The sequence below is a fragment of the Cupressus sempervirens genome, chromosome 11 (genome assembly GCF_028749045.1).
Source record: "Cupressus sempervirens isolate cs-2001-9-10 chromosome 11, ASM2874904v1, whole genome shotgun sequence".
NCBI classification, from domain to species: domain Eukaryota; kingdom Viridiplantae; phylum Streptophyta; class Pinopsida; order Cupressales; family Cupressaceae; genus Cupressus; species Cupressus sempervirens.
The window spans coordinates 264,623,366-264,642,705 of NC_143128.1; the positions used below are offsets into that span (position 1 = coordinate 264,623,366).

General features: G+C 33.4%; 1 protein-coding gene across 5 annotated transcripts in view; it reads left to right on the forward strand.

Moving 5' to 3' along the window:
- Nucleotides 1-19,128, forward strand: part of LOC149529149 (uncharacterized) — a 98,994-nt gene extending 79,866 nt beyond the window's left edge. For 3 of the 5 annotated variants that reach the window (XM_089809946.1, XM_089809944.1, XM_089809942.1), the window contains one exon: nucleotides 17-428. In XM_089809946.1, the coding sequence (XP_089666072.1) occupies nucleotides 17-133 (117 nt within the window). In that variant the 3' untranslated portion in view covers nucleotides 134-428. Of the gene's footprint in view, nucleotides 1-16; nucleotides 429-7,655; nucleotides 7,690-18,369; nucleotides 18,468-18,566 lie in introns of those variants that run through there. The other 2 variants (XR_016358735.1, XM_089809945.1) reach the window with 2 other exon arrangements.
- Nucleotides 19,129-19,340: the final 212 nt, after the last annotated feature.

Below are 19,340 nucleotides of genomic sequence, written 5' to 3' on the forward strand. Positions count from 1 at the left end.
CCTTTACCAACAACAGGTTTTGATTACTTACTTTCTTGGAATTGTATTTTTGGGCGAAATTCCTTCTATTATGGGTGCTGTGGGAGGCTTTTTGATTGCTTTTAGCTCTGTGTTCATAACTCTTCATCGATGATGATTCTCAAAATGACAAAAAGCCTCAACATTCAGAGATTCACAAGGATTATTATTCAAGAGTTGTCAATTTAAGATGGTTGTGCCAACCTCTAGCAAAACTAATTTCTTTTGTTGAATGTTTAAGAATTGATTACACTTTTTAAACTGTGCCCCTGTATTCATAGGAATACACATACAATTGTAGTGCTTGAAGCTTATTGAGTTTCACAACCTGATTGTTTGCATGGTTACACTGTCTCAACCAACGACTAGATCACAACCATCTAGAATACAATAGATATTTTATCACATTACATTAGATTTGTTTTGCAATTGCTATATCTTAGTTGAGATGATATTGCCAACTTGACAAACATTTATACAAGCCATGGCTTGATAATGTGAATTTAATACAAACTTGTAGCCTTTGAGCTTGCATTTCGTAGTTCACCAACTTAATTGAGTTGTGTACAATTTTGATAGAACAAATATCTCAACTTATATTTAAGTTGTGGAAGATCTTTTATTCACATAGTTGCAAAGAAACTCCATTGTAAGACTGAGGAATGTGTACCCATCTCCATACCCATAATTTGTAGTAAATGTTTAAGTTACTCATACACCCTAATTTGATTAAAATCCATCTTATAGTAGCACTAGCATACTTGCATCTTCGTGTAACTATGATTAGAGGTGTAACTACGTTCTTACTGATTACATGGAAAAAATGTATATACTTGTGGATTGCAACACGTATGGTAAATGCAACATTTTGAAAACTTAGACCCAACAATAAAATTAAAATATTTGACTTGAACATTAAGACTTTGGCCCAAAAAGAAATACATAATTTGTAATGGAAATAAAAGCATTAAGAAAATTTGTATTTTTTACCATCAATTTGATATAATTCAAAGATTAAATGTGATATAACACTTACATTTTCAAGATTTGAAATTTTAAAGTTTGAAGTCAAACAAGTCGTTACATTAGTATAAAGTTATAAACAGTAATCATTTAATTGTTGACAATTGAGCTGTGTTGTAAACAACTAAATATAATCTTCGTCTTATTCTTCTCCTTCTATTCCTAGTAATTTGTAACTTAAAAGTAGAAGGTAAATTGACACGATGAATGGCTATTTCCTCAATTATATATTTGTTTATGTTGAATTTCATTGCTTTTGATGTTACTATCTTCAATTTAGCCATATCTTCATTAGTGAACATGATATCTACTTTTTGGATAGTTCAATCAACAAGTGGATCAATGCCATCCAAGATGATAGCATCATGAGAATTACACACTATATTTTAGGTTCAATAGAAAGGTTGTATTAGATGAGAACATGGTAGTTGAGGCATTCCTAGATTAACTTCTTTTAGTGTAAATGCTCTAAAAAAACTCTCCAACTGCATTGATGATGAAACACACAAATAACATTTGAAAATCACGTTAGGTCCATAAATCTACACCCAAATATATTTGTTCAAAGTTTCTACTTTCTAATATTAAGCTAAAATCTAAAAGATAAAATTTTATTTCTGTAACACCTCACTTGGGAAACAAAGCTCGAAAAACCAGAAAAAGAGTGCAATATTTTCTTATCATACAACTTTATACAAGAAGAATTAAACAATAAGTACCACATCCTCTAAAGTCCCTTGATGTTGTTACCAATGACACAAAACATCACATGACACAAAAAAGGAACACAAATTCCAAATGAAATTATTTTGCATGATCATTTATTGTTTAATTAGTACAAACTATAAGATTTCAATACATAATAAAGAAAAGTTCTATCATGATAATTAATTACCTACTTAGTACATAATAAAGAAAAAGGTGCATACATAATGTGATTTACAATTTGTACATCTTCTAAAGCTTACATATACAAGAGGTTACACTGAATGAATTTTACTTAAAGAGATACATTAGAGAATATAAGTCTAGTAGAAATCATGAAGTTGAGGAAGTGTTTACGAAGCCACACAAGGCACTCTAGAAATGATGAAGCAATGAAGTTGCATAAGAAAAATAGGATCATGAAATACTTTGGTTCAATGCTAGAAAAAACACTCGATAGATAAAATGATTTTCCACCCAACCACATGAGACCATAAGGCTCACTCCCTCGAGCTAGGAGATAAGGCCCCATACCACATGTAGAACACATAGAACCAAAAGGAGAAACCAAATCCAAGAGTAAAGATCAAGGTTCCCACATGGTTTCCACTAGGGTCTACATACGTGAAAAACATATAAGGCTTCACTAAATAAGATAAAAGACACCACCAAGAAAATGCCAAAGCCAAAATATCAAAATATAGAAAAGAACACCAGAAAACAACTTGAGGGTAACTTATGCTATATATAAGAGAGTGTCATCAGACAACCTCTTTCTATCCCGACTGATCTTGGAATGGTCACCCACTCTAGACCATAACCCCTAGGTGAGGACTCACATCGAACCAATATTCATTTCACGAGGACACTCTATACCACAAAGGCTACCACAATAAAAATTGGCCTTCTCCACCCATTCTTGGCCTCCACAAGACCTCTCATGACTAAGGGCGAGACATCCAAATTATCTTGATTAATGTTTTAACCCATCCCAAAACTTTATTTTGTTGTGTTACTTTGTGCTTAAAAACCTACAATGGGTTATCTTGATCTGACCATTTTGGGCCCCAATCCCCATTGTGAGCCACTCTCCTATAGATGCCCTAAAATCCACCCCATTAAACATAATAGCCAAGTGCACAAAGCCATGAAAATGTCCAAAGGATTTGTATATTTGCTCAAGCCGACATAGCCACAAATGCATATCACAACACCACACATGTACATTAGACCTATCATAGATACTAATTGTTCATCATGATAATTCATCAACATAGGATGACGTGGAACCTTTAACCATAGAATCATAAATATTACTCAACAATTACCCATACAGGGATACACATGACAATTATAAGGAAAAAGGCCCAATATAGAATAGACCATGAAAGCTTAACCAAATCACACTCATGTTGACAACAAAGGAAGTCAAGATACAACTTTGGCAAAGTTAATACAATTCTCACATGGTCAAATCAACAAGGTACAATAAAACCTCCTAATCAGACAACAAAGCCATAAAGCATATACTGGCTTGGTCTAATTACCAAGAAACATCAACATTTTACTAGGATAACAATTCATCACAAAAATAGAATATCTCCATAATTGTTGGGGGTGGTGTAATTCTTGCTGATGGTCTCCCACTCTATGGAGATTTCTAATCCTCTTGTACACACACGTACTCTTGTGCAACGCTGGTCTATCTTGTTCCCTCGATGGCTTCTACTCTATATGTTGGCTCTAACCCTTTGCATTACACTCTTGTGGTCAAGATGGTGTGTTCAAATTTGGCTATTGTGACTGTTGGGTATGTAGATGGCGGGCCTGACCTGTGCTTGCCTATTTTGCTGTTGATGGATGTGTTAAAATCTGACTCTCTTATGCCCAATCCTTGTGTATTGGTGGGGATTTGGTGCTATTGCAAATTTAGAGACTAAGGCGTTCCCTACTTGTTGATCCATCAAGCTAAATCTAGATGAAGGTATAAAGGCATATATGGAGCAAGAATGTGAGGCTCTTTCTGAAGATGTTCTTATTTGTCACTTTAGGGGCTTCTAGCCCACCCTCATGGGGCTCCATGCTTGGATATCTAAAGCACTGGGAACCCCATATCACAAATTGTGTTCAAATTTTCCCTTTGGCTAAAGTTCTTTTTATTACTATATTCGATAACCCATAGGATAAATGAGCCATTCTTTGTGATGATTTCTTCATGTGGAAGAATTGATTTCCCTTGATGGTTAAACAATGGCATCAAGAGTTTAACCCAGCTTTTGAATCTTTTGGCAAGATGCCCATTTGGGTGCGTCTTCCTAACCTCCTTCTCCATCTCTGGTTGGACTCTGTTCTTGAGGAGATGAATGAGGCCCTAAGTATTTTCTAATGGTGGATTCTAAGTCTTTTGATATGCTTCATTCTACTTATACTAGAATTCTTGTAGAGATAGCTACATCTAAATGTCTTTGAGTTGATATTAAACTTTACACTCTACTAGGACTCTCAAAATGTATAAGGATTGAAGTACCTTGTTAAACTTTTGCAAAGTAAACCCATTATGTAATCTTTTTGTGCATATGTGCCCAACTAATGTTTTGAGTCCTATCACGAGTTTCAAGTGCTCTACTCATTGCATTTAGTATGTATATGCGTCTCAGGTCATTAGTTTGAAGTTTTGAATCATTTAGTGAGATGTCATTTTGAGCAATTGAGAAATCTGCACCTTTTGCCCAAATGTCAACTTGTTATTGGAATCATAGTTTGCATTTGAATATCTTGCACTTGGTTACATTTTAGCACCTGCCACTTTGGCGATGTTTAGTATGCGTATTAGAGAACCTATGTTTTTGATTTCAAGTCATTATGATAGTTTTGATAGGTTTTTGGATTCCTCAAAGTTTGGTGGTTACTGTTGTCCCATTGTTGCACTTGTTTCATAAATCTAGTAGCCCTGTTTGACTTGGAATAAATTTGACCTAGTTGACCCAAATGACAAAAATTCTTTCACTATTACATTATAGAGGTCAAGTACTTGCTATGTTCCAGATTTGGGCCCTTGATGAATCCATTTGGTCAGTTTTCACGTGATTCCAAATGCAATTTCTCACTTTTCACTGCAGATCAGTTTCATAAAATTATTAGGAGACCTATATGTGAAGTCATATTTTGGAAAGCGTGATAGATATATGCTTGAATTGATCTTACCCTTGCATTTTGCACCTAAAATACTTCCACCATGTTGAGTTGTAAGTTTTCATGAGTTCATTTGTATACTTTTCAATGCTCATTTTGTTTGCAAAAACCACTGTTTTACAAGGATATATTGTTCTACAATTTCAAGTGGCTAAGTTTGTGTGCTTTCCAATTGCTCCTAGATCATTCTCATGAGCCCAAATTTTGTCTGTGTGCACTCCATATCAGACTTAACCAATATGCCAAGTTTTAGATCTTCACATAGTCGTTGGATGAGTTTTCCAGATTGATTTCGGATGCAATTTGTACTTTTCACTTGCATAATTGATTTCCATATTTTCAGGTACCTATGTTTGAGACATTATATCTTTTTGTTTAGGTATAGTCATGAGTTGCAAATTTGTAGGATGGGTCTTTATGGACTAGAGAATATACCTACTAGATGCCATGAAATAGTTATGCAATTTTGTCAATTCTTAAAGCCGACAAAGTTGGAAGTTTGACCAGTTTGGGACACTTTGTCTAATGATTGAATTTCAATTATGAGGGGACTAAATGTTGATCAATTATGATTAAATCTCTTAGCCATATCGTCCAAATGATTTTTCAAGCAGATTAGTTGTTTGAAATCATTTTTTTTAATCAGGTCAACTTGGGAGTCGATTGGCTAATTGGAGGTTTTCTTTTGGTTTAAGATTGGTCAAGTTGTACAATGGACTAGTATACTTTAGTGGCAATGTCACATGTATGGCTACAAAGTGGTTTTCTAGAGAGCTTATTTGCACCTAAGTCATGATTTATATAGGTGCGAATTAAAATTTTACTCAAACCTATATATTAAACAGGTGCAACATTTAATAATGTGCCATATTGGAGCTAAGTAACATCTTAGTATCATTCTCATACTTGTTTTCAGCCTTCCATATATGGTGTTCAAATTGTGAACCTTGGAATTGTGTCAAGGTAGAGGCAACATATTCAGTGGAACTGGGTAAGTGCTAAATTGGAAGAACTTTTTCAAAGGAGTGATTGGACTTTGTAGAAAAACTTAGACAAAGTTATCTCGTGCGCTCCATTTTAATGTTTGACTTTCAATATTGAGTGGGATGAAATAACAACAAAGAGGATATTGTCTCATGCAGGGGCCATTCAAATTGGAAGAAGTGTTGACCAAAATGTTTGAAATGTGTTTCAATGGAAGTGAAACGCCTGGCAATGCAATCGCTAGAAAGTGAAGATAGGCCATGCGATATAAAGAAGGGGCTTGTTCTCTGTGAATGAATAGAGTCCATATCATTTGAAATGAGGAGATGCAATATGCAAGGGAATGTGCCAAGCTAGCATAAGTTTTGCTCTAGAAAAGTAAACACAGAGGCATCTATTGATGGGGGAGGTCGCAGGTCTTTGAATGCAATGGACGGTGCAAGGCTCAGTGCACAGAGATAAGCTGAAAGCTTATATCCCACATTGTGTGTGGGTTAAAAGTTATTTTTTTTCTATACATTGGCACTTGACGCTTAAGTGTCTAAAGCTTCATGCTTTAAGACATGAAAAGGAATTTGAACATGTGGGTCCCACTATATAACATGATGTATTGTCGGCGCACTCTAAAAGGATGGTTTTATCCAAGTTTGTGTGTGACTAGGAGGTAGTTGTGGAACTTGACAATGAACGAACAAGCTCCATGCGACACAAATTTTGAGGCGGACAATTGGCGATGGTAGACACGTGGCGTGTGCATGAGTTGATAGTTGAATCTGGCAGTTAGGAAAAGGTTTTATGAAGTTACGCTAGGATGAGATCATGGGTACCGACTACAATGCAACTTATTTGCATCGTTGATAGCCGTGCCTCACCTTCTATGCAGGTACCGTGCCTGTATTGCCAGGATATATGTCAAGCATGTCATGTCCATCAAAGGAACGCCTTTCACACGTCACACCATATTCTCCCACCTTATCCTCTACCTACCACCATAAATGTCAATGGCGCCAAATTTCCTTGAAGCCTAATCTATAAATCAAGAATTTTAGTCATTTCTAGTCAATTTTTTTCATGCTCAGGGATATTGTTCTAGTTTGTTGTTGTTTGTCGGTGATTGTTGTTGCCCTGATGGATGGTTACCAAATCATGCTTTGGAAAATGCAATAGTTGACATCAAACATGGCTATGAAATTCAATATAATTTACCGAAGCTGTAGAAGTTGCTCTGTTCTTTAGAAACGATTGGATTTGCGACATAAAAACATTGTCCAATTCATTCACATACAATCATTAGAGGTGAAATTTTTTATTTTTTCTTTTCTTTTTCAAATTAGGGTTTTATTCCCTTAAAATCTTAGAGTATGAGGTCTTTCAAAGTTAGAATGTCTTCATTGCTTGTTAATTTAGAGACTTCCATGAGAAGATTTTTGCTGTTTTTCTTTTCAATGTGTAATACACGAGATGAATTGTTAACAAAAGTTAGGGTTTAAAAATTGATGTTTTAAATATCTTGTTCAGCTTGAAAGTTTTGGAGAATATGGTATTACTATCATCTCCAATAGGTGTTACAATATTTGTAGTAATGTTAGTAATAATGCTTATATTTTCTTTAAGAGTAGATTTTTATTATTAATAGTTTTTTTCATTTTAGTGAAATTTTTATATTATTTTTAAATTGTTTTAATAAATATCATTGTGTATCAACCTTACATATTGTTGTTGATGTGTATTAGACCCTACATATTGCTATAGCTCTTCAGTTGTCAGGTATTTCTTTTTATGTTTATTAAAGTTTGAATTCTATTATTTAATATTATAGTATTTTATTTGAGATAATTTTTAAAAATTATTGTTATAGATTGAGTCGGATGTTAGATTTGACATTTGGCAATCAATATTTAATTATATGTTAACAAATTTTCACACAAAAAATAGATGGTTATATTTTTGTTCTCTTTAATATTATATTTTATAAATTAGAGAAAAAAATCAAAGTAATATTCAATTTGGTAAATATACATTACAATATTGTTAAAACTAATAATAATATTTATATTTTACAAATAAATATTAAAAAATAATATTATTAAAATATTAGTAATCATGTTTCAAATTATCTTTTAAAATTTAGTTTCTATATCAATAGAAAAATGTGTACGTATTCAAAATAAAAATAATCTAAAAAATAAACAAAATTATTAAATACATAATTTGTAATTTTACATCTCTATTTTATGCACGTTGTTCAATGATTTCCCTACAATGGGTTATAAGTTATATGATATCTATCTTCTAATTGAAATATAAATTCTCACCATTTTCTTCAAATTTGACTTGACAAAATTTGAAAACTACATAACATAAGCTATGTCATTATGTTACCAACATACATACAAAATCAAACAATTCTAAATTATAAACAGAACTTGTCAAACACTTATATTTGTTTTGATTTCTATTTTTCTATTATGGAAGGCTTTATATGTGGTATACAACTTAATTAAATTAACTTTTATTTATTTTAAATAATTAGAATGTGATCTAAAATGTTCATTGAAAAACATACATTTAATCTAATTTGAAAATTCTTTCTAATTATCCCCTTATTTTTTCACTTTGATAAATTTATGCATGCCCGTAATATTTAAATTTTTTCTAAAATTGCATTATTTTTTACATCTCTTATACTATATTCTAGGACCACTAAGCTTGAATTGACTAATGTTTAAAAAACTATCTAATTAAATTGTGTGATTATGTTATCCACATATATAAAATCAAACTATTCCAAATAATGAAGAGAAATCAATCAAATACACTTCTATTTATATTAATTTTTAATTATTTATTATAAGATCATTTTTTTATTATATAAGTTTTTAAAATCTAATTTCTATTTGTTTAAATAATTAGAGTATAGTAAAAAAATATGAAATGACAATTGAATTTTTTATTTCAATTATCTAGGTTTTGACACATGGTAATATATAATTTTTAAATATATTCTACTTTCATAAGCTTTTACATCCATAAAGTAGAGAAAAATTGTAATTGAGCACCAATGTTTGCATGAAGTTTTAGTATTTTATTCTTGAATCTTCAACTACATTTACTTCTCCATATTTCAAAAATTTCATGTTTTAACTTAGAAAAGGTTTAAACTTTTGTGAAGAATATGATAATTAGTTATTTATTTTAGTATACCTAAAAAATATATTAGCTTGTCTAGTAGAGCCATACTAGAAGCCACTACCACTTGAATAATTATAGAGTTGTTTTTTTAGTTTGTCATGTTAGATTGCAACTACCTCACTTAAAGCCAAATAGGGGCTTCAAGATTTTTTAGTTTTGTCGTTCTTTTTAGTCCATACTTATAGCAAGAAAATTATTCTTTTGTAGAAACTTTATTTAAATAATATAAAGGGTCATTAAGAATATTCATATTTTTCAGGATGTGTAGAAAGAATAAGTGGGAATCACTTATTAAGTTAGGTGTGCAAGACATCCCAAATGATGGAAGTCATTTCTCAAGTTATGAACTTGAATGGACACCTATTGGAGATGATAGTAAACAAAAAATAGATTGGTGTGCTGCTATCCCTCTTGAGAGACTCCCTCACTTTATCAAAGGAGAAGGTCTATTGGAAAGTACTGAAACAACGTTTATACGTAAATTTTTTGGAGAGACTAATTTGGTAGAGCCTACTAAACACGCCACAAAGATGTATTCAAGGTTTGTCTATATTTAATAAATTGATTAAGCATGTCACTTAATTATTTATTTTGTTTATTATATTAATTAATAAATTTTTAACAAGTATAAATAGTTATCATTATGCTTTTGGGCTACTAGATAAAAGAAATTCACCAAAAAGCAAGGAAAGAAAACACAATTTTATTCAAAAAAGGGGTTGTCAAACACACTTTCATGTTAGGGTTATGTATGGTAGACCAGATATTGCAATAGTTACATATAATGAATTTAGTCATCAAGATGTTAATGGTGAATATTGTCATAGAAAGGATGACCCTTCTGGTGATCCAAGGAGTAGTTTTGTACCAAGGTTGTCAAGTGAATGCAAATCATACATTGAATCCTTACTATTGATGGGTGTGGGGATCAACACAATATGTGAAAAACAATACTTAGATCTTGGTCTCAAAAAGTTGATGAATAGGAGGGACACATGTTTGTTAAGAAAGGATGCGTTAAATGCATGGAAACGAGTACGTTCCCTACGTTCTCAACAAAATGAAAATGATGCAAAAAGTGTATGCTTGTGGCATTTAGAGGAGAAAGATAACTTCTTCTATAAAACATTAAAAAATGCAAAAAATATTCCATGTATTATAGGCATCCAAACACCATGGATGCAAGAGATGATGGTGAAGCATTCACATGAGTCGCTTATTGCAATGAACTCCACGTTTTCAACAAATAATATTGCGTAAGTAGAACAATTTTAATTTTATTTGTGGATTTTAATTTAATCATCAACATTATTTGAATAAAAAACTAATTTATTAATAATTTTTAAAATGCAGTATCAATTATATACTTTGCTTGTATTTGATGAGCAAGAAGCTGGTGTACTTGTTGCATGGGCTGTATCCTCTGGAAACAAAGTTGAGGATATAAATGAATGGCTAACTGAAATTTACAAAAGAGGGAAACAATGTAGAGAAGATTGGAATGTCAATGCATTCATGATGGATGATGCTAGCGCTGAGATTGAAGCAATCAAGGTTTTATCAACTTTGCTCTATAGTTATAAGAGTGTAATTTCGTTATTTTTAGTTTGCAAATATATTTTTCTCCAATTTTGGAATTAACTAGTTTTAATTTAAGAATCATTTTAGTAGAATTTTAATTGTGAACTTTGATAATGTATTGTCTTGTAGATTATCCTTTCATTGTCGGGTGTTGTTATGCATTTGGCATGTAGGTAGGGCATGGTTGAAAAATGTGTACAAGTAAGTTAATGTCTCATTAGAATATATGAAAAATCACATATATCACATAATAACTCCATATTGTGTGATATAATTTAGATTTGTTAAAAATAAAGATGTCGGAACAAGAATATTTGATAGATTGGGTGAGATAATGTATTTAATGAGTGAGAATGAAGATGTCATTACTCATTTGATAATAAAGTTCATGGAGGAATTCAAAGAAGAGAAGGAATTTCTTGGTTACTTTCAGAAGTATTGGTATCATGATCAGAGTCACATTGGTAAGGTTACAAAATTATTCTTTATAGTTTTTATGTATTTGTAGAATTTAAATTGCTTATTCTATATGCTAAGATATAATGTTTATGTGTATAGAAATGTGGGCAAAAAACTTTCGAAGCTTCCTTCATGTAAATCAAGAAACTAATGCCTCAATTGAATCATATCACTCTCACATCAAGAGTCAACATCTAAGTGATCGTTCTAGGAAATGCACAAGAAGAATGGATTGGCTCATTTATACACTTCTCCATAAGATAGAGCCATTCTATAAAAATAAAAGATATTTGCAGTTATGGATTTTTAACCAACTTCAAAAAGGAAAGATATTATAGAACTTCTTTAGAGAGATAAAAAATAATACCAGATACAACTTGTTATCTAGATGGTCACCTACCAAACACATATAAAGTTAGAAGTCAAACTATTCCAACAAAATGGTATTATGTTAGGAATTTTGGACCACATTTGCATGTGTGTGATTGTGAGTGGGCAAAAAGAGGAAACATGTGCAAACATGTGTTGAAGATTTTATATATTCTAAAGAGGAACACACATAATGAAGTTGTTGGTAAGTATCTTTTAAGATTTAAGATTAACTTATCTATATTTTAATAATGTTTTTTTTAATTAACTATATTAGTCATTTTAAATTACAAAAGTTTGTAATCCATTGGTTGTAGATGATGAGAAAGTGAGAGGAATTTCTAGTTTGGAAATTAATATCATTAGTAATGATGATATGTTTGTGTAATTAAATATTAAATGGTTTTATGATTCTCAACATTAATTACTCCATATTTCAATGGTAGATGGTTGTATACTTTCAGAGAATCAAAATGTTCTCGAGGTGTTAATGTTGGTGAAGGTGAGACAACTACTAAATTTCAAAACCATTTTTCTTAACAAACTTTTGATTTTTCTCAATATTATTGACTTTTACATTGTTGTTAATATTGCAGATGGTCAAAATTCATTTAGCATTATCAATGATAAGTTTCAAAAATCAGTTGATTATATAAATTCATTGCTCCAAAATTTACCAACTAGTGATCATGACAAAGATATTTTTAGTCAATTTGTTGATAGATTTAGAGATATTCATGCATTTCTTGCTTCATCTTCCAAATTTCGAACCAATCCTTGGCTCAGATAACATGTCTATGGAATGAATTCCACCATGGTTTAGTCCAATCAAAATGAAAAAAAAGCATTCCACTCACCAAAAGTGCAAATACCTATCTAGAAACTTAAATAGTAGAGTTGTGGAGTGTGAAAATTTCCAGTTCCCCTGAATAGGACGCAAAAAGAAAAAGCTGTTGGTAAATAGATTTGTCCTTCCTTGTTTCTTAAGAATATGACATTTAGTGTCCAAATCATGAACAATATCTGGTTACAACAATTGAAAAGCCGTTCTATGATTATTGGCATTTCTTTGAATTGGTAGGTACAGCTCCCTTATGGAATAATACGCAATGAATTATGTTTTGATCCTAAAACTAACACAGGGTATGCTCTTAACCTGAGAGCAGAAGAGGCAAACCGAATTAAGCCCAAGCAGAATTTAATCCAAGCAGGGTAAACTTTCTAGTCTATGAACCAAATGATAGAACTCAAACATCCTATGAATTCATACACTCAGCATTCAACTAATCTACAACAACTATTAACAGAGATGTAAATGGAATAATAAAAAAAGGGTCTAATGAGTCCTCCGAATATTTCACAACACATCCTACTGGGTTTATTCACAACCTCGAAACAAAGGAATGAAACAATCCTTTCCTTCCTACTGTAACTTAGTTTAAGAGAAAGAATCAACTAATTAACAACTATCAACTTACTGGAACAAGAAATAATTGACATAAAAAACTCTTCAATTGACTCTGCAACATCAAGTATCCTACACCAAAATTTGCCAACCTTTTATTAATTATTCAACTTCATACATATAGAGTTTGAGAGATGACCGTTACAATAGGAATTTTAATCGGTTCATCTTTTGAGGATGACAAATGGCAAGATGCTAGTTTGTCATTAAAAATTTATAAAACTTGCAAAGATTTCAACAAAAAATGAAAAGGGGACGTCAACTGAATCACTTGAGCTTCTTTCCTTTTTCAGTTTTCGCTCTATATGCTTTAGCAACAACTATAATTGGAATCATTTCTTTGTGGTTCGACACATGTACATTAGTGAATCTTAAGAGCCACTTCGAGTGCTCTCGAGCCAGCTCCTTCACTGCATTTAGCTGACTTGTCAATTCTCCAGCAGCCACGTGTACATATCCTCCCAGTGTCTGCAACTCTACCACTCTGTTTTGACTGCTTGAAGTCATTCCAGATAGATTACTCAAGTATGCGGAGAAGTTGTTTTTCACTACTTCTACCCCAATAAGAGCTTTCCCTTGCCCAGTGGTTTGTGGGTCAGTGTGTAATCCTTGCATGAGTTTGAATGGTTTGTCTTGGGTCTTCCTCACTTTTTCCCTTGTTTCTTTGAGTCCCTCTTCAACCTCTTGAATCATCTCCAGCTTAAATTGCATGCTTTGAAGCCATTCGAACAGAGGCTTAGTCCCTGTCTTCAAAATTTTCACTTCAACCGCCTCCTTTGCCTTCATTTGGATGATCATTTTCAAGAGGGAAATGCACTCATCACATCTTTCCTTCTCCGCGGCCAAAGTATTGTGATTAGATATGATATTATCCTTCTCAGTTTCCAATCAAAGGATAACATTTCCAATTTGATCGATCAGAGAAACTCCATCTGCATTGATTTTCTCAATCCATTCTTTTCCGATTTGGCCAAAATGCCTATCTTTCTGAAGCTGTGAGATGAAAGCTTTCACTTCTCCTGCTGTGGGGTTCTCAGTAGCAGGCACACTAGTAACATGGTTGCCAATGGAACAACTAACTGCTTGATAAATCTTTTCAATTCTTCAATGTCGACCTTCATCTTGATTTTCGACAATTTGAGGCTCTCCAATTGTTCTTCTATCACCTCATTACTTGATCTCCATAGGCCCACCTTTGTATCATGTCTAGCCTCTCCAAGATCAATTAAATGCAAAGTGAAATCATCAGGTGTCATGTCCTCAATTCTCCCTGCTTTGTTTGGCTTTGCTACCTCCATTGTTAAGTGTCCTGTTTCTGGATCTTGCCCAAGTATTGATAAAGTCTTCTGCTTCTTAGCTTTCACTATTGTAGACCCAAAGTGAATTGCTTGAGACACAGTATCCTTTGCAGGGATGCTCTCCTCTTTCCTCTTTCTCTTCCTTTCTAAGGTGTCTTCTAGCCAGGACTTTGTACTAATCACTTTAGAAGTAGCCCCAAGTGACTCTATACTGAACATTTTCTTCTTCACCGGAGTCACTGCCACTATAGTTGCAAAAAAAGAATTCTTTGGATCTTGAAACAGAAGCCTAGATGAACTCGGGGCTTTCTCTTCCTCTTGAGTTTTCCTTGCAGCTTCGTCAGATTCAGTGGACTCGTTGCTACTGCTTTGTTCATCCCCGATCTCTACTATCTGAATGGGGGAACCAGTTGGCTTCAAAAGGGGAGCGCTTGTAAATGGACCACGACTATGATGAGGATATGGATTTGGAGTAACGTGAGGAGATGAGACTGGAGCAGTAAGATGAGGAGGTGAGATTGGAGTAGTAACACCATCTTTCGGCTCTTTAGTCCTCTTTTCTTCGGTGCTAGCTTGGGCTCCAATAACTGGTAGAGGACCGCCTTGGCAAGTTGGAGCTATTGAAATGTTTTTCTCCAGGGGTTGGTCACCTCCTCCTGCAGATTGAGCAGGTCCTTGAGTAGCCGTAGTTGTAACACTGGATGTGGCACTTTGAGAAGAAGTGGGAGTAGCAGTGGCTAGAGAAGCTTGAGTAGTCTTGCTCCTACTCCGGCCCTTTTTCGCTGTCCACTCGACCCATTTTTCGGTTCTCTTAACGATCCGACCCATCATAACATCAAGGTCTTCTTCCATATCAACATATGGCTCAGAACTGATTGGAGTATTTCTCAATTTGGTCAAATATGTATTACTATACATATTTTGCCCATCATCTTCTAGCCCTTCCTCATCTAAGTGAATGCCATATGTCTTTATTTGATCCACTATCAATCTAGCAAAAGCCTGATCTTGGCTTTCCAACTCATCTTTACAATCCGCCCAATAATCTTCCACAGTAGTAACATGCTTGATCACGCTTCCAATTTGAAGCACATCTCTGGCATACCCATTTGGGTCAAACATAGGCCTCACCACTTCATACTCTTCTAACTTGTACTTGTTCTCAAATGTCTTAACCATGTTTTTAGCATCTGATCGAGTCTCACAACTATAGGCCCCAACTTTCATAGGGAATTCATACCCCTTCTTCCTCAAATTGGCGCTCAATACGTTCACCTGAATTGCTTGCCTCACGATCTCAATGAGTACAATCATATTATTCGGGTATCTAGGCAGCTTCAGAGGAAATCCATCAAACGTTGCAAGACGCAAATAAGAAAAAGATGAGAATTGAATGAAATAACTGCCAAATTGACTAGTGATCACCATTCCTTCTGGACTGAATCTCCGCTCCGAACATCCTTGGAGTTCCTTGCATATTCTCATTGTGAACGCATCATTTACTCGGATATACTCCGCATAACTATTCTGCAATTGCAGGCATGGATAAAATTCATAGCTTTTCACGTCATCAGGGAAATTCTCTAATCTGGGAAGTCCTGGCCACAATTGTAGGGAAGCCAACATATATATCAAGAAAAAAGACATATAAAATGAATTGTAGAACTTAGCTGCATTGAGAGCCCTAGACAAATGTTCACTTACCTCATATGCTCAGTCAATATATTGTGTATCCGAGCAAATAACTTGTACCAAAAAGAAATATTGTTCTACAAAATTAAAGGCTGGTACCTCACCTTTAAGTCAATGCAAGAGGACCAGAATGTCCATGATCTCAGGCTTGAGATCAGTGTCGAAAAGGGTTTTAGGGACCTTACTCTTAGCTCCCCTTGGCTTTTGGAACCAAGAACTCATGATCTCTTTTTGCCACACCATCTTCTTTAGAGAGAATTCAAACATAGCTCCTCCAATTGTTAATTCAGAGAACTCCTCTCGTTCTGGAATCCGCAAGCAGTTCACCACCGCTTTCCTATCAATTGAGATTAGCATTGTTTGATCTGGAAGTAAGATTTGTTTTGTATCCGGATTGTAATGATTGATGCATTCAATAATCAACTCTGGAGCTTGTATTGCTACTGGAAATCTGGCTGCCTCTACCAATTCACTTCCTCGAAGTCTCTCTGTTATGGGGTGAATTGGCTCCGTCCTTAGTCTTCTTTGAAAGTCTTGCATGTCAAAGAAACGGAGTGAAGTGTCTGTGATATTCAACCATGTTGACTTAACTCCACCCAGCCCATCAAAACCAACAAATCTTGTGGCCATCTTGTCTGATATTGAGGCAAATTGAAACTCAACAATTGCGAATAGTGCCAAGAGTAAACCCTGTAACTTTGAAATATTTTTGAGAGCACTATTCAATACAACGACATAATAGTTTAATAAAGAAAACGGTAATTTGAAAATCTGTTATGTTTGTCTTTATATAAGAACCCTTAATCTGTCCGTTGATTTTCATGATCCACGCGACACGAGTGAATTTAAGAATGAATTTGTTGAATTAGTAAATGTGAGGGTTCTAACGGATTTTTCCTTGTCTTTTCACTGTTCCCGTTGGCCCAACGGTAACTTTCTTTAATTACAAACTTACTTTCCCATTTTTACCCTATTTCGGAGAAATAGAAACAAAGTACTCCATGGGAAGAAATCCACCTAACTGGATTCTATTTAAAATACCTTCTCAAACTCAACTGATTTGCTTCAAACATTTTTCCCAAAACATCCCAAGATCAATTTACACAATTACCATGCTTGCAGGAACAATTTTCTATTACTTGTGGAAAATTGTTGTTGAGGGTAGAAAGCTCGCAGAGGAGAAGGCGATTTCCACTTTTTTGCTTGCGCCCTCATTTTACCTTCTCTGCCCTAATTGCTTTACATTAAGCTTCTATAAAATATAAAACTGGCTTCACAAGTGAAAGATGGGACCCATTGACTCACTTTGCCTTTCACAAATGCCTTTTCAGAAAATTGACTTCTTGGTTCAAAACTCGCCGAGGAGAAGCTATTTCTTAGTTTTCCGCCAATGCTTTTTTTAATCATCTTAGTGAGCTTTGAATGATTCCCACAGTGAAAACATGGCAATGCTTGAATAATCTATCCATAACATAATTCGTCTCTCTTCATTTAAACTCTCAAACCACATTTGTGAATCTCTGCGGAGTTTCACCTTCGGGGTGCGAAAACCCGCCAAAGAGAAGACGAAACTAGATTTTTCGCTATTTCAACTTTCTTCATGTCCGGAACAAAATGAGCTGCAAGTAGTTCATCTGAAGTATCATAATTCAAGAATCTTCATCGAGTAAGGTCCTAAACTACCCAAAAGACTCGTGATGATAAAGAAAACCCCACCCGAACATACAATGCGGGAGAAGGGAAAAGATGAAAACCCGATGGAGATACTTATCACTTGAGGAAGAAAGGACTGACTCAACTCGACTAAATACAATACAAGTTAATCTCCACTTTTGCAAAATTGGTACATGGTGAAAAGTGAGGCAACAAAAGAAAAGAAAGGTCACAAATTGCTTAGGCGTAGCTATCGAAAAATAAAGATATATTATTAGGCAACAAGGTGAGTGCATTTAAAAAAAATTGTTTTAGTAAGTTACATAAAAGTACTCCTTACTATTATTTCATCCATTAAATATATGTCATTATAGGTTTGGTTGATTAAGAAAGCACTCTACGACGTCAATTACCTTTCTCCATTGATCTAAACCATACAATAATAGACGAAGTGCAGTTTACAAGTGGTAAGTTTTTAATTGTTAAATACCTTTGTTACTTTTATAAAAAAAACCTTTGTTCTTATTTCTAACCACTTTTGTATATTTTTAAACAAACAAATCAAATTTAATTGGTAGAGATCAAAAATCAATGCTCAGTATTATCCCCACCTATATCTTTCAACAAACTGTTACATGTAGCTAGTAATTTTAATAGTTTTTAGATTAATTACGTAAATTAATTTTACACTTGAACACTTTATCTTAGCTAACACATTAAATATGAATTTTGTTGCAGCTTTGGATGACAACAAGAAGCTCAACAACTTGCATTACCCTTTTCTATTGATCTTAGCCAAACATTAACAACAATTGATGTAATACAAACTAAATATGGTAATGATATTATAAAAACATAAATAAATAAATTACTAGTCTTTACTTTGTAAATTTATTTTATCAAAACTGACATATTAAATGTTCATGTTACTGTAGGATTAGATGATCAACAAAAAAATCAAGAACACATGTCACCTTTTTCCATTGAATCCAATCAGACACCAACAAAAAATGATGCAATGGAAGTGCAATATGGTAATGGAATTATGAAATTAACATAATTTTTAGTATCTAACTTACAAATGCATCTTAATTTTATTCAAGGTATATGTTAAATGTTATTTCTTTTGCAGATCTAGCTGATCAACAAACCATTAAAAAACATGTGGAAGTATCTTTTATTGATCTTAATCAAACAATAACATAAATGAACACAATGTAAAGTGGAGATGCTAAGGAAAATATGAAATGAATTTCAATCAATTATGTATCTTTAGTTTGAAAATTATTCTTATTATTAACTCAATGCATTTGTAGGTCTTGATGATATCAATATGGAGTATAACAATGAATGTTATTTTGTAAATTGATTGAACTGATAAAATTGGTTCCAATCAAAAGAGGGTTTAATATAAGTCAAGGAAAAAAGCTTTACTATGAGGGATTTTCAGAACTTATTGTAGTATTTTATCATCCAAATATTACTTTCTTGATTTTATGCTTTTGCAATGGATTTGATTTGTTCTCATGGTGAAAGCATTATGATGCTTTGAGTTATAGTTTTTGTACTATAGTTGTTCATCATCACGCGTTTATGTTATTTCCAACTTCTCATTAGCATTTTGAATAAGTTAGCATGTAACATTTGACTCAACTTTAATATTGTAATAACACAAATGTTGAAGTAACATATAAGTGTGTGATATGAAT